A 21782-nucleotide genomic window follows, 5' to 3' on the forward strand; every position below is an offset into this window, starting at 1 on the left:
GGTACAGTGATACGAAGTACAAAAGGAGTATCTAGTGAAACCTCAAAAATATATCCTTTTAAATAGGTTTAGGGAGAATCTAAGCCTAGCAATGTTGTTTCTAAGGGGCTCAATGAAACTTTATTTGATTATTGACAAATATGGAATCATGGGCTCCAAGTTTTTGAGTGGTAAGGTTTAAATTTACAAATTTCCTAGAGAAATAACCTAACAGATGTTATGCTAGCTACTAATTAGCTAACTACTGTACTAAGAAATGCTATGTACAAAGAACTGAATTTTTGTTGTGACAAATGAATTCAACATGTTGAAAGTCTTCAGTGATTTTCTTGTATCTCCTGATGAAAGAAGATGAAAACTTAGCACCAAAGTCAGGAGATGCAGGTTTCATTTTTCACTTTTGTTAGTTTTCAGTATACTGGCTTTTAAGCAGGTTTCCTGTAGGTGCTTGTAATCTTTTCCACTGACAAATTGTCTTCCTGAAACTTTTTGCAGTTTTTGTAAAAATTGACTATAGATTATTGTTAAAATGTCTGCAGTGGTTGTTTATGGGGCCAGAAGCTGACTTCATTGCCTAACAACACATGTTGTTGGAAACAGAACATGGTGTGGAAAGGGTTATGTATTTATCTTAAAACTCAAACTGATTCCAATAAATGAGGCACTGTTATGCTGAGGTTTCCTCATTCATTCTCTTATGGCACATACTAGGTCTTCTGTCTTCTATTGACTTAGCATTTACAAGATACTTGTAAAACATTGCATTAAATCTGTAAAACCATGTTTCTAAATCATGAATAGCACATCATTATTAGACATTATGTGGAATATAGTAAATTTCTCAGGGAAATGAAAATTAGTGAGAAGGAGCAGAAACTCAGGCTTCACTATGGAATACCATAACCTGACCCCATTTTTGCAACTGAGTTATGTAATGGCATTCCCTTTTCCTAGAGTAGATCAGTGTGTGCAAAATCCTTTTCATCCCTGTTACATGCCCCAAGGTAATCGTTTATGTTTGGAGTAGTACTTGTAAAAGTATGTTTTGAATTCTAAAAGAACTACTAACAGCTTTTATTACTTATGTTCAAAATTTTAGGTGTCACTACTGATGATAGAAGGAAACTCAAAATATCTCTTAAGTATTTCCTGAAAGATCCAAGATTTAAAGCAGTGGAAAAGCAGAATGACCTTCTTTCATGGATGTTATAGTTGGTGTTGAAAACTTTTTGACCACAAGCCTGGCTAAATATCTATTTGTTTTTTTGGGGGGGGTTTTACACCTCTTTGTCATGGTTTCAGCTGGGATATAGTTAATTTTCTTCCCAGTAGCTGGTATAGTGTTGTGTTTTGGATTTAGTATGGGAATAATGTTGACAACATGCTGATGATTTTAGTTGTTGCTAAGTAGTGCTTACCCGAAGTCAAGGACTTTTCAGTTTCTCATGCCCTGCCAGCAAGAAGGCTGGAAGGGCACAAGAAGCTGGGAGAGCACATGGCCAGGACAGCTGATCCATACTAGTCAAAGGGATATTCTGTGCCACATGGTAAGCTACCATATAAACTGGGGGGGAAAGCTGGCTAAGGGCAACCGCTGCTTGGTAACTGGCTGGTCAGTAGGTCGTGAGCAATTGCATTGTGGATCACTTGTTTTGTATATTCTAATTATTTTATTACTATTGTTACCATTATTATTTTCTACTTTTTCTGTCCCATTAAACTATTTATATCTGAACCAATGAGTTTTCTCACTTTTACTCTTTCAATTCTCTCCCTGATCCTGCTGGAGAGGAAGAGTGAATGAGCAGCTGTGTAGTGGTTAGTTGCCATCTGGGATGAGACCATGATGCTCTTCACAATACAAAATCACTTCCCTCACCAACATACATGTTACATCAGAATTTGAAATTTATCAGCCGAGGTTTTGGGGGATCAGAGTGAAAACTTCTCATTTCCTGTTTTGAACCTTTTTAAATTGATGCAGGTGCTACTGTCGGGAATATATCCAAAGAAGCCAGCCTTTGTGAAAGTAAATTTGGAATGCCTTTTATGTCAGCAGTTACTTATCAATGGGAGAAACTGCTCTGAATAATGAGGAGGGATCCCATATAAAGGTTACTTGACTTACTGTTGATTTACTCATCTTCACTTTAGAAAGCAACCACTTGACTGGATACTGCATCCATTGTGACAATTGCAACAATGCTCAGTAAAGGCTTAGGGTAATCCTCTATTTACATTTGCTGTAGTGGAGAGAGAAGAGCCTGTGAAACTAAGGTATTGCAGAGAATAAATAAGTACAATTTGTAATCTGAGAAGAGGTAAGAGAAAGAGAATGTTTTGTTTATTTTCCATGAGTTTTTTTTTTTTGGGGGGGGAAGGTGTTTATGCTGCTTTTGTGTCATGAAGCAACAAAAGTTAAATAGACTTTTTAATTATGCTTAAGAAAGACTTAGATAGTAGGGTTGATCTTCACAAGTGCATGAAGAGAACAAACCAGAAAGATGGAAGTAAAAATATATAAGCAAAGGAGCAGCGTTGCCACAAGAACACATTGATATAAACCACTGCCATACACTTAGACTGGGTAGCACAAAGCTTTTAACCATCAGAACAGTGAAGGTCTGGGACAGTTTCTAAAAGATTCACCTCGAACCCTGTGTTCAGTTCTAGACCCCTTACTACAAGAAAGACATTTAGGTGCTGGATGGTGTCCAGAGAAGGGCAATAGAGCTGGCGAAGGGTCTAGTGCACAAGTCTTGTGAATATCAGCTGAGGGAGCTGGGATTGTTTAGCCTGGGGAAAAGGAGGCTTGGGGACGCCTTATCGCTTGCTACAACTACCTGAAAGAAGGTTGTAGCCAGGTGAGAGTCAATCTCTTCTTGTAAGTAACAAGCAATAGAACAAGAGGAAATGACCTCAAGTTGTGCCATGGGAGGTTTAGATTGGACTTTAGGAAAAATTTCTTCACCAAAAGGATGGTCAAGCACTGGAAAAGGCTGCACAGGAAAGTGGAGTCTTCAACCCTGGAGGTATTTAAAAAACAGGTAGATGTGGTGCTTAGAGACATGGTTTAGTGGTGAACTTGGCAGTGCTGGGTTAACAGTTGAACTCGATGATCTTAGAGGTCTTTTCCAACCTAAATGATTCTGTGATTATTACCTCCACTCCCACTTTACTCCGCCCCTCTATTTGGTTTTATCCAGTCCTATTAAAAATGTACACTACCTTATCAAATTACCTGAAGTCCACAGTGACTCTGAAAGCTGATATCTGCTGTGGGGTGGAGGCAGATAAAGTCAGTGAAGAGATTTATGCTCCAAGAATACTAGTCTTCTGAATGCCTGTTGAGGAGGACTGCCCTGTATTCTGATATCACCCTGATATTACTGATATCATTTGCCTTAGTAGCAGATGATGCCAGAGCTTTTCTGGATGGACTACAGAGTGCCACATTTGCCTGATGTTGGTCATAAGATCTTCACAATGATAGAGGGACTGAGGAAAATGGCTGGTGCTGAATCCCATGATCTTTATCATGATGCTAACTATATCATTAGTATACCCTCTGTTTCTTACCTTACCCTGAGTGCCCTGGTAGACCACCAATGTAGACAGCAGCTGTAAAAAGTCAGTATATTAATAGTCTCACAATATAGAGTGTAATACTGATGTGAAAAATTATCACCCATCAGCACTGTCAAAGCTTATGCTGGTGTTGGCATATCCAAGAGATTCAAATAGTATTCTTTAATCACATCTAAGCTTGTAATTGTAAGGGTGTAATACAATTAAGGTAGGTGGATGAAACACACTTAGTCTCGACTATACTGGCATCTAGTTTTAATCTGTGTTCAGAAATTATCCTCTTGTAATGAGGTGTCATATCAAGCAGGTCAGAGAAATTAGTTCTGAATTTATATCCCTATAAAGATACAGCACCAATTGGGGGTGTTATCAAACAAATTCAGTGTTCAGAAACAGAATAGAATGAAGTACCAGGGAGGACATTTTCATCATGTACATGAGTTTTAGTGTATACCCAGTATCAAAATGGCTCTTGTTTTCGCTCTTCCTGATAATTATATTTTTTTTTTCATTTATTTTGTCAGTGTAATAATTCTTCCAACCTGAATTCCATGTAGTTTGTAGCAGATGGAAAAGATCCAGTGCAGAATTTCTGAAACAAGTTTTACTCCATTTCCTTTACTGGTGCTTGAAGGTTACTTTGTATATATTTTCATTATAATTCAAAAGAATATTCAGCATAGTGGACTTTTTTTGCATGAACTTGGCAAAGATGCAAGACCTCTGAAATAAATCTTTAGAAACAATCTTTAATTAGGTACCTTATTTAAGAGAATGTCTTTTCATTCCCTGAGGAAGTCAGATCATCTGTCTCTATACAGTGTGAGAAGCTTGTCCTCCCTGCAAAGATAATCTTGTACGTTATGTTGCCTTCCCCTTTCAATTACTTAAAAATGCCTTTGGATCTATGCTAGAAAACTCTTCAATAAGTTCCCAGGAGGGAAAAAAAAAGACAACTTCCTCTTTGGAGTTTATGGAAGGTTTTGTTGAGTCAACTGAAGCCTGATCTTCTGCTTATTTCTATTTTCACTGCGCGTGTATTTTGAATCTCAGTGTTTTTGTTAACAGAACAAGTAAGTACAGGCCTTTATCACTCTAAAATTAGATAGAAAAATTAAAAATTTCAATAGCAATCCTGGATGATTGTTATGGAATTTTACAACTGAAACGCTTTTGTCCTTTAAAACTCCTGGTTCTTTTACATAACTAGAATGCCACCTGATTGATTATTATTATCAGTAAATACTTGTATGGACGCCATTAACAGAAGTTCCAAAGGCAACATTCATGTATAACTACCTGTCTCTTGGTAACTTCACTTGCCAGTATTTGGGAACTAAACTAACTGGCTGTCATCCAGGATAGATCTAGGATGCATGGAAGCTGCCTCATTGTCAAGTGAGATTAAAGAATGGACAGAACTTATTGTGGATCAGATAACATTTTTAAAGAGCCAAAGCCTACATTTTTAGAACAGCCAAATATTTTGCAATGGTATCCTTGCAGGGATTGAAAATAAATGTTAATTTATACATTAAGAAGACTGTTTTGTAGTTTACTGGATGTAATTACAAAATACCTGGATTGCATTGATTTGCAAGGCAAACTCTATATCAATTTGCCCTTCTTGCTTATCATGTTTGTCTTGGCTTCAGCTGAAACGCACAAACCGAACTCAGCAGGAGTTTGGGTGCACTTCACCAAGTACAACAGTAGCACACTGGTTGGAGCAGCCAGCTGCTTCTGCATCTGTAGAGAAGAGCTGAAAGGGGTAGAGGATGATAGCAGTTGGCCTGAGGTTGCATGAAATGAAGTTGGCACATAGTCTAAGCAGCTTCTTAGTTTTCCCAAGATCTGGATGGTGGGAAAGAATGGTGTGATTCATGATTTTCTCAGCACTGTAAGACTATATGTCCTAAATTTGTCTGTCTTGGGAAATAGATGTGCATAACTTGACAGAACTAGAGAATTGTTTCTCCTTCCAGCTGAAAAAAAAAAAATAAAATTGAAAAAGTAGTTCTGTAGTAGTCCCAAGAACAGCTTTGGGACTATCTTTTATCCATTGACCTGAATAGAATTATTTCCAATTCACTAACAGTGTACTTTATAAGGAACATGGTCTACAAGGATCTGAATACAATTGGTTTTGCTTTTGCACATGTGGCTGGCAGAGTCTAGCAAGTGCTACTTTAGCATTCTGCAACCAAATGAGCAATTAGATGAAAAATCCTGTTCTTGTCAGTTATCATTAGGCATTTTAGGAGTTCCATATGGGTAAGCAAGTTAGTGAAAAGGTGTGGGAAAAGAGGTTCTGAGGTTGGGAAAATCATGGAAAGGCAAATACAGAATTGTCACAAAAAGATCAAACAGCTGTGAAAGCAGGTTGCCTGTCAAACTCATTTGAATGTAGGGAGCAATGGCACCTTTCTCTGCTTATATTTCTAAAAAGAACTTGCTAATTTCTTTCCCCTTTACCCCTTGAAGTACCCTCGTATTATGTGTTTGAGATATTATATAATGAATTGGGTAGAAAAGTATTATATGTTTTGTAAATAACTGAATATACGTTCAAGTATATCTCATCTAAACCACTCCAAAACTTACTATGAGAAAGAGTGACTAGCATTTCTATAGGCTTTGTTTAAATCAGAACCTAAATAAATTACTCTAATACTACACTGCTTACTTTTATCATCATACTCCCTACTATATATCATAGTTAAGAAAAACGGAGTTGTATCAGTCACCAGAAAAGTATGCAACTGTATTTTGTAATCATAATAAAGCATGTAGGGTGTGATCCAGAGATTTTTAGGTGTCTCACCCCAGCAGAGTGACTCACTGAAATGGAGCTAGCCAACATTTTGTTCAATGTACTGCTAAAATGTTGTTCAAGAAAACTCACATGGTGACTGGGGAGCTTTCCAGAAGTTAAGGTACCCAATGGGAGCGCATGTGTGGGACAAGGATACACATAAACCTTCTGATACCTGTTCAGTAAACATGTATTTTTTTCTGTGTTTTGTCTTAATAGTATAAAATGCATAAATGTTCTAAAAAATAAGGGATGGGAATACCAGTGTACACCTAGCTTACCCCTTTTATCCAGAAAGCCATCATAGATAGGAAAATAGCTTCAGTGGTAGATGTGTAGATGTGGCGCTTAGAGATATGGTTTAGCAGGGACTTGGCAGTGCTGGGGTTATGGTGGGACTTGATGATCTTAGGGGTCTTTTCTGACCTAAATGATTCTATGGTAATAAGAAGGTAGATACCAGAGGAAGAGTCCAACTCCCATGAGTTGGAATTACCTTATAGGAATCTTAACCCAGGCCTGACCCTTGTTAGTGAGCACCCTAGCTGATAGGCTATTATATTTGGTGAAACCAGTGCCAGTCTTTTGATGGACAGTGGATGTGCACTAGACTTAATGCTTCAACTGTGTGTGACTTAGTGTTAACACAGTGATTTCTTCAACTACTCTTCTGGGTACTTGAGAGTGTGTAGGGACACTGCCAGTTCCAAATGTGGTTGTCAAAATACTTCACTGTTTCCATTGGTCATGGGTGGGTGACTTCTTTTTCCAAACTTAACTTACTTCTTGGGGGACTTGAGCAATGTCTAGTCTAAGTAGTATTTAGGCACAGCCTAAATGTATTAGGTTACCACTGTCATTTGCAGGTGTGAAGGTATCACTGTATACCATGAAAATGGGAATTGGATTACATTCTGTATAAATACTCTTCTTTCATTTTAAGATTTTTCATGCTGACAGTTAATTTCTTAGTTGGTTAAAGACAGTTCTTCCATGACTTTTATTATTTAATCTCTATCACAGCTAAATAACTAAATAGATTAGTAGGCGTAGGAAAGAATTACTATGCGTTTACACATTGCAGTGCTGTGTGGTTTTAAAAAAGAAGATGAGAAATATCTTTCTTGCTATTTTCATTTTCTCTGAATCTCCTTACAAAAGGCTTTTTGAGGCATAAGTATGAACATTGTTAGCTATCCGTGACTGACCAACCGATGTTGTCTGTGGCAGAAGTTCACAAGCTGTGCCTCAGCAAAGCAGCGTGCAAACACTTTCTGATGAGCTGATATTAAGAGATTTTGCTACCCCAGCATTAACAAAATAGAAAAATAAATTTGGAAGCCTGACCCAGGCTAAATGTTTTTCCACATTGTCAGCTAACCCTACTGCAGCCGTGGCTTGGTTGTGGTTAATTGGGTGATTTGCTCAGAAAACTAGGCTGAAAAGTTCTGTGGCTAATATGACTTAAACGCAAGAAATTTTATAATGGAGAACCCATTCATCTGTGTAGTTACTACCTTTCCCTATGTTTAGTGCTCTTTGCCGTTTATTATTTCCCTTTTTATATGATTTCTCCCTAGTTGTGATTAGAATCATTATCAGAACAAACTAGATATTTGGCAATGTCCAAACTTTCCAATATTTATCTTATTTAGTAATGTGGTATTCCCCTTGTTACTTCCCACTTAAGGAATTAGCTGAACATTAACCAGCTGATTGAGTATCTTTGATACTCTATGAAAAGAGATGCTAAATCACTCATTCAGCAGCATTTTTCAACACTTCAGTCGGTAAATGAAGAATATAAATGGAAAGGATGTTGTTTTACATCTGAAAGGATAGCCTTCAACATACTGAATGGCTAGCTACGCTTCTAAAATGCTATTTCCTGAAATTCTACATTGTGACTTACAAGCAGTAGTGCAAATCATTTTCAGAATTATCAAATGTGTATATTGGAAGTCTTCAGTTTTAATTATCCTTTTCAGTCTAATCATGATTTTTTCCCTTTCACAAACTTAAATATTCAGTATTTAAGAGATTACAGAATCTAAGAAAAATTAAATAATTTTTGAGCCAAAAATAGGAAGAGACTCTTTGATATGTGGGTCTGCCTCCTGTCTGCCATAGTTCTTCAATGTAATGCTAATATATGATGTGTGATTAAATCCTGAGGGCAGCTTTGAAAAATCCTATGTTAACTTAGAGGTAATTATATATGGAAATCTGTTGTGAGTGCTGTGTTGGTAACTTTTATTTATGCTTAGTAAAGTATGAAACTGGCATCTCTATTTATAAAGCTATTGTTTAAGGTTCCCTTTTGTTCTGTCCTTGATTTAATTCAGTCTATTCAAGTTTTGCTCAAACAGCAGGTTTGGTCATTAGTAAATAACGCAAAAATAGCTTAGCTCTTTGATCTGTACCGTCTTTACGTACAACACGCCTGAAGGCATGTGTAATATAAATATTTTGTAAGTGCAAATAAATAAAGGATTTTGGATAATAGACATGTTGAAACTAGCAGTATTTTGAAGATTTTTCAGTTCCTTTTGGATGACACAGGGAGCAAATAAGCAAGAAAAACCTCAAATTTCAAAATTTACAAATCATTTGATTTTAATAGCAGTTATAAAATTACTATGTTTTTAAATCCTGTTATTTACATAGGGGGAAAATGTATTCTTATTGATTTGCATAATTATAAAATGTGTAGTGATTTTAAGCTTCATGGATGGACTGTCTTTAGATTCAGAAGTATGAAAATTTACAATGCATATCAAAGTTCTGGCTTTATTTGGAGTGTGCTACTGCATTTATTAATATTGCTCAATTGATCTGGTGAAAAAGTATTTCTAGTTAAAGAGTTTTGTTACTTTTTGATTATTTGATTGTTAAGTTAAACATCATCCTATGACTGTGACACAAGTGAGAGAGCAAATCCCATCTTTACTTACTAGTCAATATTGAGGAACCCAATAAAGAAATTTCCAGTGTCTGGTGTAAACTCTATTTCCAAGGAACACACCAGGGCAACTGAGTGTAACTGCTAGTGTACTGTATAACTCTGAAAGTAGAACTACAGGGTTTTTTATTATTGAAAGCAATGTAGTTAATTTTGGAACTGGTTGTCATTAACTTCTTGCCTTTTTCCAACAATTTAGTTCCAAAAATCGTGAATGAAGAGATAGTCTGTCAACATGAGGTCCCCTTTGGTTTCCTCTGTGATTCTGGATCTTATATGAGGAGAGGGATGTGTTTCTCTGATCACTTCAAGGTAGTTCTTAAACAGCTTTGACCTCTTACACACTTCGAGGAGCTCTCAAAGATCCTTTCAGAGACTAGCAGCATCTTTGTTGAATCTCCCCAGAGTTCAGATTGTTCATATATGTATAAATGCAAAGCTTTGCATAGCATAAGATGTACAGAGATTTTGTGAGAAAGACTGTAAATTATTCTCAATTCTTCACACAGGGAATTATGCTCAATAATTATTTGTACAAATATTAAAATAGAAGTATTTCTAAATGCTAGTTTTGTTGAAGCAAGAGACATTCTCAAAAAACATGTTGCACATTGAATGTGCACTTTGCTCGGGATATTTTTGATTTCTTTCTATGTATGTCCTGTGTATGCCTGCAGGTAGTTTAGGGAAAGCCGACTGCAGGCTGCACTGTAATGGCCAGTCCTGGCTTGTCCCATCCTTAACAGAGCATTTTGGCTGTCTCAGTTACCTGGATCAGAAAGCTGGTCTGTCTGAAAAATACTACAGGAAGACAAAAATGGAAGTTGTCTGCCTGCTATAATTGACTAAACCATCTCACCAGTGCCAGGGAAAGAAGTAGGGAGAGGAGGCTGGATTGTCTTTTCCACCAACAGCCCACAGTGGTTTTAACTAAATGAGTCAGGAAGCTGTATTCTAGGAAAGCAAATGACCAGTTTTACTTGTAGAATAGATACAAGATTTAAGAGATACAAGAGAGATTACTCTTGAAGCTCTTTCAAGTAAAGTGCCTGGCACTGTTCTGTGAAGTTTATGTAGTTCCTGACCGATCTTTATTATCATACTTTCTTAGGCCCTCTAGGTTACTATAATGATACTTAATCTTTTTAATCTGTGATTTTTTTCTTGTTTTCCTAGAAAGTTTGTCTATGCTGTTTCTTTTGTTTTGGTCTTAAATTGAAAGGTTGGATAGTGTATGAAGGTAAGGCTAGAGACTTGGTGTTTTTTACCTGTCACAGGGAACAGAAGGGGCTGAGATGTATCTTGGTTTGTGTAAAAGCAAAGTCTGATCTCAGTCCTTCCCTCATGGAGGCTGAGGAGCCTGCACAGGCAAATTCCATACTTGCCATAAATGTACACCATCATCCGCTTTTGCTGACAGCTTCAGTCAGCTGGCACAAGAAGCTTCACAACCTGAGGCAACTTTTGATTATCCATAGCTTAAATGCTTTAACATTCTGGAAATAAAGATCTGCAGCTTAAACTTGGCACAGGACTCTGTGGGAAACCAGTGAAGCACAAGGAACAACAGAAGGCAAGGAAGTTCAGGCAGTGTAGCCAAGGAGACACCCAGGTGGATCACAGCTAGTTATCTGGTACTTTTCTGGCTGAGTCTCGCAAGCCTGTGTGAGTACATTGCATTGCTGTTTCTAATTGGATTTAGGAGGGGAATGTAGTGCCAAAGCCAAGCTGGCACTTCTGAGACGCCAGGGCATGTCACTTGGAAAAAATGTACTGCAGTGCTGCTTGAGATCTCAGTATTTGGGCAGAGTCCAGTTGTGGGTTTGCTTGCAGTTTAAGTACTCAAATTAAATGGCTATGATTATGAACTTTCTCCTTTTATCTTGCTGTGGTGTGGTATAATTTTGTTCCTTATCAACCATTATTGCATTAGAGATGCAGATTTATCAAATACATTGTCAAGTGAATGACAAGCATTTAGTCAACTTTATTTTGTTGATAAAGAATATTGCAAAGTTTATATCTTTCTCTTCTTTGGTATCTGAAAATTTTACAAAAACTCAAATTAAGCAGGATCCTGTGCAAGTAATCTGATGGCTCGATACCAAATTTTCCATTATTACTTTAAAGATTCTAAAGATAGTTACTTCCAGAAAAGATCAGTTAAGTGCATTTCCATGGATTCATGCCATGAAGATTATATTATAAAGTTATGAGTATGTCCTTGTGAAAGATAAAGAGTATTGTTGCATCTAGATTTCATATATGAAAAACCTTACTACAATCTCTAGTTGCTTCACATTTGGCGATTACTTACTTGGGATTTCTTGTCTCCTTTTTTTTTTTTTTTTTTTTTTACTAAATAGACTTGGATTATCACTTGCTTTTGTCTTCAACTACTCCTACTTAATCCTCTTGTCAAAGCCCAGAGTTCCTGCGGGAATCCAGTCACAGATGATGTGAATGACATTGCAAAATTGGTAAGTAGCTTTTATTTTAAATTATTCTTTATGTTAAACAATAATTAGTGTCTAATGACACATATTTCTAAGTGAAGTTAGTAAATCTATATTAGAACCAGTGGCATATTAAAAGAAAAACTAATCCATCAACATCTGTCACTTGAACAAAACCTTTTTTGCGAAGATTGGAGAGTAGTTTCAGTGTTCATTGAGGAGATGACCTTGACCAAGACGGAGTGTATGTACACATGTGGTTTCCTGACTCCAAACTTCAATAAAAATTGTCAACAGCCTTCATTTCATCAAACATTCTTTCAGATCAGATTGTTTCCCAGGCAGATGAAAGATGATTGTCTGTGTGCTACTGATTTGTGTGGAGCAGACTGGTGGCAAACTAGCTGAATTGAACCAAAAGTCTTTACTTCATGTGTATGAGACTAGTGCCATATGTAAAACTAGTGTGATGTTAGACAACTTTGTAGCAATCAAGACAATAACAATTGAACAGCTTTTGCAGCCTTTAGGTGTGAGTGGGTTACACTCGTTAAATGTTTCTCTACTTGCGGTACCCAGAAGTTTAAGTCTAAAGGACTCGCAGCTTCATATAAGAACTGAATTCATTTAAGTAGATTTTAACTACTTAATTGACTGCTATATTAACCTGAAAAACTACATCTTCTTTTGATGTCAGTTGGTATTTAACTCCACTGAAGTCAGCAATTATGCTAACTTGCAGTAGTGTGGGATATAATACCAAAGTTTTTAAGAAATAACACACACTGAACACTTAAAAGCATATCTTCATCTACATATGGAATCCGGCTGAAAATTTTTGTTTGTGGGAAAAGAGTTGCAACACCAGTGTTATTATTATCAAACACTTAAATTGGAGTCCCTAGCATTTGTTGCCAGCGCAGTGTTCTTAACTCTTCTTCTTTGAGCATTTTTATACATATTGGCACATAGCGTAAATCTCTAGGGATACTCTGTAGTCTTACTCAAATGCTTAGTGCTTCAAATTAGTCTCTTTAGGCAAAATTTTGAAGTATTGGCATATTTATTCCAGATAATATTTCATCTGTTGGAAGAGTATTAAGCTTTGATGTAAATCTGTTGAAAGCATGCAAGAACAAAAGAATTCCTGTGAGAGCTGGTGAAATTGTGCAGTGCAGGGTTATCAATAACTTTTTGTCACTTAAGTGTCCTCAGAACAAGTGCTCTAACTTTCCCTTTAGTACAATTTAAACTTAAGAATGTATAAATACAGGTTACAAAAAATTTGCATGCAGCTTGGACAATCTTTGCTTTTGAACAAGCTTTGCTCTTGAGATAAATTCTAAAGGAAACCTAATCTTGTAAAAACTAGGTTAGTCTTTAATTTGACTGTGTTTTTTCAAATCATCTTCCTACATCATCTTCTGGAGTCCAGCAGCTGCACTTCCTGCACATATCCCCACAGCATTATTTTTCTATACCCCTACCCTCCACATGCCCTCTTAGTTCTACACATGCAGCATGGTGACTAGTTCCCTCCCATGCCCCCGAGGCATGATGCCTACCAGTGCTTGCTGGATTTATAGCCCCTTTTGCTTGGGCTGCTGGCTGGGCAGAAAGGACTTTGTGTGGTGATTGTTATGGTATATGTGCTGCATATCCTGCAAGAAAGCCACTGCCAACTGTCCGGGTTGCACTGTGCCTCTGCTGCCAAGCCTGAGCAGAGTGGGGTAGGGCTGAGCTCCTCCAGATGCTCCTCCATGAGGATGCTGTTATGGTCCTTCTCATGACTTAGACCCATACCTTTCAGATCTTCCTACCAAATGCAAAATTTGGGTGAAGTTAACTAGCAAGTTCAAAGATATTTTGAATTGGAGAAAGAACAGAGAGATACAGGAAATACAAAGCCCAGACACATGGATTGTCTTTGTTTTGAGTTTCTTGAGTTGTTAGAGAAGGTTTTGAGGAAAGTCTGTCTCCCTGTTTTGTCTGTATTAATATTTGCAGAAACAATTTCAATAAAGCCACTTGAGAATTGAAAAGATAAGGTGAAAATAAGTTTAGTACCTTCAGTTTAGTATAAGAACTCTTTGTTTCAATTAATGTGACTATAGTAGATATTAGTCATTTTCTTTTGAAATTCTACACCATGACAACTTGACACTGAGAATGAAATGAAAAAAAAATATAATAAGATTTAAAATACTTTTAAAACAAAATATCATTAGCTGACAGTGTAAATACAAGAAGGGAGAAGTACACAGAGAATACTGAATGATCACATCACTTTGCAGCAAGTAAAATATTTTATGCTATATGGACTATTTCCTTAGTACATATAATAGGGACTCTAACATTATGTTGCTTAAAAACATGGTTCAGGAGACCCTACAACTCATGTAAATTACAATAAAAGTTTTGTACCACTTCTGCTTTTCAAAACACAATATACTCATTGAATTAAGGAATGATATTCTGATGAAGTGTTATCTTCAAAATTAGATATTGCACCCATATGTGGTTGGGTTCTTTATTAGAATCCTAGAATCATTAAGGTTGGAAAAGACCTCTTAAGACAAGTCCAACCTTCAACCGAACACCACCAAGCCAACTAAACCGTAGCACTAAGTGTGGCATCCAGATGTTTCTTGAACACTTCCAGGAATGGCGACTCCACCACTTCACTGGGCAGCCCATTCCAATGCTTAACCACCCTTTCAGTGAAATAATTCTTCCTTATGTCCAACCTGAACCTCCCCTTGTGCAGCTTGAGGCCATTTCCTCTTGTTCTGGGAGTTGTCTGGGAGAAGAGTCTGACTCCCGTCTTGCTACAACCTCTTTTCAAATAATTGTAGAGAGCGATAAGGTTTCTCCTGAGCCTCCTTTTCTCCAGGCTAAACAACCTCTCAGACATCTCTCATATGACTTACGCTCTAGAGCCTTCACAAGCTTCATTGCCCTTTTCTGGACACACTCCGGCACATCAATGTCTTCCTTGAAGTGAGGAGCCCAGAACTGGACGCAGCACTCAAGGTGTGGCCTCACCAGTGCCAAGTACATGGGGACAATCACTGCTGGCGACACTATTGCTGATACAAGCCAGGATGCCATTGGCCTTCTTGGCCACCTAGGCACACTAGTGTCTCATGTTCAGCTGGCTCTCAACTAGCACCATCAGGTCCTTTTTCTCCAGGCAACTTTCCAGCCACTCTTCCCCCAGCCTGTAACTCTGCATGGGGTTGTTGTGACCCAAGTGCAGGACCTGGCAATTTGCTTTATTGAACCTCATACAGTTGGTATTGGCCCATTAATCCAGCCTGTCCAGATCGCTCTGCAGAGCCTTTCTACCCTCCAGTAGATCAATCCTGCCGACCTGACCACATAGTGTTGTCTGTGAACTGACTGAGAGTGCCTTTGATCCCCTTGACCAAATCATCAATAAAGATACTAAACAGGGCTGATCCCTGGAGGACACTACTAGTGACTGGCTGCCAACTGGATGTGACAGCATTCACTACCACTCTATGGTCCTGGCCATCCAACCAGTTTTCACCGCAACAAAGAGTACCATGACCTGCCAGCTTCCCCAGAATAATGCTGTGGGAGACAGTATCAAAGGCTTTACTGAAGTCCATGTAGACTAGATTCACAGACTTTCCCTCTGACTGGAGATCCTATTGGCCTTTGAAAGTCTTATTTCTTTGCTGATCCAAAGAACCTGTGCTAGTAGAACATAGTGTCTTTAAAAAACGTCCTCCTCTTTCACACTGAGAACAAGTTGTAGCACAGAGGATTTCAGAGAAGGTAATGTTATGCGTACAATTATTGCCCATAATTTATTGTGATGTTATCCACAAGCTCCATCACACTTACCAACAGTGATACAATAGTTGTTTCTAAATGCTTTATTCTCAGACAGACTGTCATGTTCTTTAAACCTTTTTGTCCACAGTCATGAGTACAGTCCCATATCTGTGTGCAATGAACTGTCTGTTTGGCAGCAGTGTGCAAATTGCATCATTTAGCTTAGGATATTGGCCTCTCTTCCTCCTGTCTCATCACAAATTCTTAGATATCATCCTAGATTCAGGCTGGTCTGAATTCTCCACTGGGGTAGATTATGATTTCTTTGTGTCTCCAGAATATTAGTGTTCCCTGGGCCTTTTCTCTTGATGCTTCATAGACCCTTCTGAGTTCACTTTTTAAACCTTCATTGTTTTTCCTGTCACAATAGGAAAAAATGTGGAGTTTTTTGTAGCTCTCTGTCCCTATAAGTACATTTTTCTTCCAAATTCTTGGTGGATAAAAATCCAGTCCATGAAAAGTCTTTTTCTGTCTTTGACTTCCGTAATTTTGCCCTTCTATCTGTTAACGTGCTGCTCTGACCCTTTATCTTCTTATTTCCTTCAAGCTGTTCCTCCCTTTTTTTTTTCACTCTCAGTGGCAAGCTTCTTGGGTTTATCTTCAAAGGTACTATTAACACTGCCTGTGTTGTAACACATGTTCAGTTTGCCCTCTCATACCAGCTTCTCATCATATCCATGCTATCTGTTATACTGTGGCCGCAGGAAAGATGCTCCTTGATGTACTTCAGGCAGATTCTCATTCTTTTCCTATCTTTTGCTAAAATTCTTTGCAGCGTGAATCCATGTCCCTCATTTCTCTTATTCCTGCTATGTTTTTCCCTATTTCTACTGCAGTGTACCTGCAGTTTTCAAAACAGTGCCACAATTCCCTACAACCTGGCCTTCCTTTATTTGGTACTGGGCTTCTTCCAAGTACTGTAACCCCCCGTCATTGGTTTTAGAAAACTCCTCAGCATGGCTGTTACTGTGTTCTGCTCAACTGTGTTGTGTTATAGGGATATGAGAAGTACATGCCTCAGTCAAGATGCTCTGTGAATATAGATCAGGGATGTCTACTAAGCCTAAGCTATTGGAGAATAAATAAGGCATGCTGTGCAGTGCCTGAAAATGTGGGTCATTTGCCTAATCAACTTTGTGTTGAGTAATAAATTGAGGACAGATGTGTGGCGTAACTTGTTTTCAGTGGTCTTAATCTGGATTTTCACTAGCATCATGCTAGACTTACATCAGAAGATAGAATCAGAAAGAGGGAGCAAATTCAATAACAATAAGGTTTAGCAAACCAGACTGATATCTGTTCTTAAAAAAGTGATTTGTATTTTCTGTAAGATTAAATTTATTAACATCTATATAATATAATTTTGTCATATGAAGAATATGCCCTAAGTAAAATGATTTTAAGAAGCAAAGAACAACTGAACAATCATTTTTGGTTTTTAATAATGAGAACTTTAAAAGAGCACAATTTCATACCTATACAGAATGAAAGTATTTAGAGAGTATTCATTCTGCACTACTAATCACTTGAACTCCTGCTTCTTTTTTAATGAAGATGTCTGGAGGGAAACACATTACTTGATGAACAAATGTTCCGTATTATAAAACTGTAATTGCAGCACCTGTCAATAAAGCCTGTCCCCATTGTTCTTTTCAGCACAGTAAGTCAGCAGAAAGCTGCATCGCTGTAATTGTGACTTAGATTTTGCATAAGAATTAGGAATCTGTTGTATATATATTTGTTAAATATGAATATCAAACCTACATATAAATAGAATTGTCACTGAGCTCTGCAGTATGTATAGAATATATCTAGATATTTTAGTTTTGTCCATCAACTAAATCTAAGATACCTCTTCTTCCATGATTTACTTCTCTAAAGCAATTTTCTACTTTTGAATGTTGGAAGCCCAAATAACAGTCAGCATTTACTGACCAGGTTGCTTGTTTGAGACACGCTGTTTCAAATACTTTGCTTTCACATTACATCTTTGCTGTAAATATGTACTTTACACTCTCTGCAACATTTGATATTTATTTTAAAATAGATCTAACTCTCATGCATGAAGGGGTTATAAAAAATTATCCAGTGTTGTTATCTTGCAAATAACCTGCCACTGTGACTGTAAGAAGTGTGAACGGAAATCGTTAGCATGTTGTCTTAAGCCAAATGATGAAGATTTTATTAACTGTTTCATTAACAGATGAGATGGAGTAGATTGCAGAGATGATAGAAGCAGAGAGAGTGGAAGGTACTGCAGGAAAAGAAAAGCCAGGGATGCAGTAAGGAAGACAGAGAAGTGCAAAGAGCTGGAGAGGCACTTTTGACAAGGGCATTTAGGGATAGAACAAGGGGGAGTGGCTCTAAAATGAAAGAGGGGCAGGTTAGATTAGATATAAGGAAGAAATTCTTTATTGTGAGGGTCGTGAGGCACAGGAACAGGTTACCTGGAGAAGTTATGGATATTCTATCTCTGGAAGTGTCAAGGCCAGTTTGGATGGGGCTCTGAGCAACCTGGTCTAATGAAATTGTCCTTGTCCATGGCAGAGGGGTTGGAACTAAATGATCTTTAAGGTCCCTTCCAACCCAAACCATTCTCAGATTCCATGAAAAGAATAGGAAAAGGGAATCAAGTAGAGAGAAATGGGAGGTAGAAAGAATATTCAAAAGCATAGTATGTTTTTTCCCATCATATACTTCAGAGTAAAAAAAGAAAACACTGGCAAGGGGAAAAGGTAACTTTTATTTTATTTACTTCCTTTATCTTTGAAATATGTATAAAAAAAGAATGACATCTATGCTTGTCTATTTATAATTTTCAGAACAGTCACAATAAAGAGAAGTTGCAAGAACAGTAGCCCTCATTTCAAAGCATGTGACTGCAGAGATAGGTCATCTCTCTTAAGTCTGCTGTTGCAATGAAAGAGTAGTTTATGGAACCCAAATCACTTTTGTATCCTTTTTTCTTTTCCCCATCTATGTGATTGTGAGCATATTTTTAAAGTATATTTGGGTTATGCAATGTTAACAGTGCTGTATTAAATATTCAGATGTCTCTATGTCAAAAGTAATCTTACTTTCCTGAGTTTGAGATTTTGTTACAGCTGGGAATATAGCGCTTAGTGTTCGTTTTATATGTATTTGAAGACATAAGTGTGGATTCCCTGCTCTTCACCTTTTCTCGGAACCTAATAGGATTTCTACAATCACACACACACACAAAATCAGATAAAGATATTGTGACATTTTAACAGCAATGCAGAATTCCTTTAGTTCTATGCATTCCTTTCCTTATCTGTTGATGTTCTCTATAATCATCAAAACTGTTACTTCTGTTAAAACCTAGGTAAGTCATGCAGGCAGGTGTTTTATGGCCCCCAGAATCAGTCACTGTACTTAAGGAATTGAGTAGAGAAACTAATAGAAAATCCATTCAAGGATGCAGGGAATTTCAAGGGACAGTTGTTTTCCAACCACCCTTGCTCCAGCAGGTCAGAACCCCCTCATCATCTGCTCCTTGTGGAAGCCTCAGCAGTCAGGCACCTTGCACTGAGTGGCTGTGCAGACTGCGTTCATTCCTTTCAGGATTATTTCATCAGCTCGCTAATGATGGCTAGCGTTCGATGAAATGTCAAGATTCATTTCGGGAAAGCAAGAGAGTACAAAATGCGCAGATTTAGTATAGACATATCCTTCACTCTTGCATCAGGGGCTTTATCCTATTTGCTGTGTATGAGTTAGGAAGTCCAAGAGAGACACAAGTATAACTCTCTCACTTTGACTGAGATCCATCATTTACCAGCGAAGCACCTGATGTGGAGTTTAGTCGATAAAACTAACAGGTTCCATCTTGAGGCAGGGCATGTATTTTGTCTTTGACATGCTCTCCCCAATGATCTTCATTTTTAGTAGTAAATTCAAAAATATCTTTTCTGATTCACAGTCTGTCAAGGAAAAAAATATCTGAGGCTGAGCTGTATTCTCCAACTTTGATTGAGAAGTTGAGCTCTTGGGCAGTTAAATTGTTTTAGCTATGCATGGAAAGTGTTTCGCAGGCTCTCATGCCACGAAAGTAGATTGTATACATAATGCATATCAACTCTTGTAGTGTTCATTGATATGGAACAAATTTAATCTTCCAGTGACCTTTCTTACAGAGCAGTGTTTTTGCTGATATTGCTAAGTATGGAATCCCTCTAGAGTGAGCATGGGAAACTTCACACATAGAGTAGCATCTTCACTATCTATGCTGCTTGAAGCGTGGCTAATCCTACCTCTCTAGGCACGCAAAGGAAGCTAGAAAAAAAACTGGATTACCCGTTAGTATGTCATGATGCCATATTTTTAGAAAAAGGAAAAATAGACAAAAAATTTGGAAGAGGATTTAGAATAAATCAGATGCTCTAAAGAAAGAACAAATTTATTGCAATATTTTTCAGTATTTATAGCATGTTGAATCAACTCCTCCAAATTCCAGGTAAATAGAAATAGAGAGAATTTAATGACACTTCTGGAACTGCTGCTTTGGGAATCTGTAGGTATAAAAAAAAAAAGAAAAAATTTATCTCTGGAAAGAATTTTACCAGGATCATTTGTAGAACAACTGCTTTTTTTAAAGCTGTCGGAGAAAGATAAATGAGACTGAACTGAAAGGCTGTGACTTAGCCCAGATAAATTAAAAAAAAAAATGTTTGGAATTCACTTGTGTTTGACTGTGCATAAGTATTGTCCTTGATCATTTCTGGAACCATAATATTTTGAAATAGCTGTTTTAATTTTTATTTATTTGAAACTAAATTTTAATTAACAAATAAGACATTATATTTTGTCAAAAAAAATATTACCTAAGAACTGCACAGGGGAAAAAAAAGATCCCTGTGTTGGTTGCTATAGCAGCAAAATCAAAATCATCACCATAACAGAATGATCTTTAACCTGAAGTAAAAATGCTTTTGCACCAAAGGATCTATGTCTGTGCATATTGTTTTTGAGTAAATGGATTTCAAACAAGGATGAGAAAAATTAATTGAATCTCTCACTGATACAAAAGAAAAAAGATTTACTCTATCATTAAGCATCGCATTATTGGTAAACTTTTTGAAAAAATACTTCAGAAGACTGTGGCAGTCCAGTGACTGTTGGACTGTTCATCTCCCAACTCTTCACATTCCCCAGATATTCAACCATGTCTCACAGTAGTGTTGGATCCCATCTGTGGCAGATTGGTTTGTATAATTCAACAAGAACCCTTCTTCCACTCCTTGTCTTCACTGCACCACACTCCATGCCCTCCCACATCTGCAAAGCCACACTCAGCTAACATGTGTGGAAGTTCTCCTTTGCCCCAGGACATCGCTATGACATAATTATTTTGCTCATCATTAGTAGGAGGAACAACTTCAAAAAGTTCATAAAATTGTGAACAAGTGTTTTTCTGACCTGGTGTATAACTAAGCACAAGGCAAGTAAGTATTTCTTTAGGTTCAGATGCATGTTAAAGTTGGAAATTATTTGAAGAAAAAAGGGTTAGATACCTCTGCATCCTCTACTGTCTACAGCAGTTGGGGTTATGTAGAAATTGTCAGGTAAACACTTCAAGACATGCCATTAAAAGATGAAAATGCAGCAGAGTTTCTCTAGGAATGAATAACTTCATATCACTACTCCTCAATACATTGTTGACTTTAATTCTGCTGGGAAGTGGTAGCATTGAACATGATCAGATCAGAGCTGGGTGTATTACAGTGGAGAGTGGTTCACTTGTGAACAAATAAGGATAAATAGTGGTTCCACAGGAAACCGAGTATGAAAGTAACCTTTTTTACCTGCACCTTTACTGGAGGCAAACCTTTAACTTTACCTGCACCTGGCAAATTACTGAAAATTTTTGTTGAATATTTGATAGCTTTTGTTGAATATGATAGTGGAAATTGTGTTGTTTTGTGTAGTCAGTAATAACATTTTTATTATCTTTCTATTGTAGGTTGGAAATCTCCCAAATGATTATATGATAACCCTTAAATATGTCCCAAAGATGGATAGTCTGGTATGTACAACCACTTCAAGTTAATTCCAACAAAATAGCCCACTGGAAGCA

General features: G+C 37.4%; 1 protein-coding gene across 3 annotated transcripts in view; it reads left to right on the forward strand.

The window, feature by feature from the left end:
• KITLG (KIT ligand) overlaps window positions 1-21782 on the forward strand; it is a 57304-nt gene that overhangs the window by 13582 nt on the left and 21940 nt on the right. For all 3 annotated transcript variants that reach the window (XM_051770072.1, XM_051770070.1, XM_051770071.1), the window contains exons 2-3: window positions 11732-11845; window positions 21669-21731. In XM_051770072.1, the coding sequence (XP_051626032.1) occupies window positions 11732-11845; window positions 21669-21731 (177 nt within the window). The remainder of the gene's footprint in view (window positions 1-11731; window positions 11846-21668; window positions 21732-21782) is intronic.

This window comes from Manacus candei, unplaced genomic scaffold, assembly GCF_025592945.1.
Source record: "Manacus candei isolate 608988 ecotype Guabito, Panama unplaced genomic scaffold, ASM2559294v1 h1tg000114l, whole genome shotgun sequence".
NCBI lineage: Eukaryota > Metazoa > Chordata > Aves > Passeriformes > Pipridae > Manacus > Manacus candei.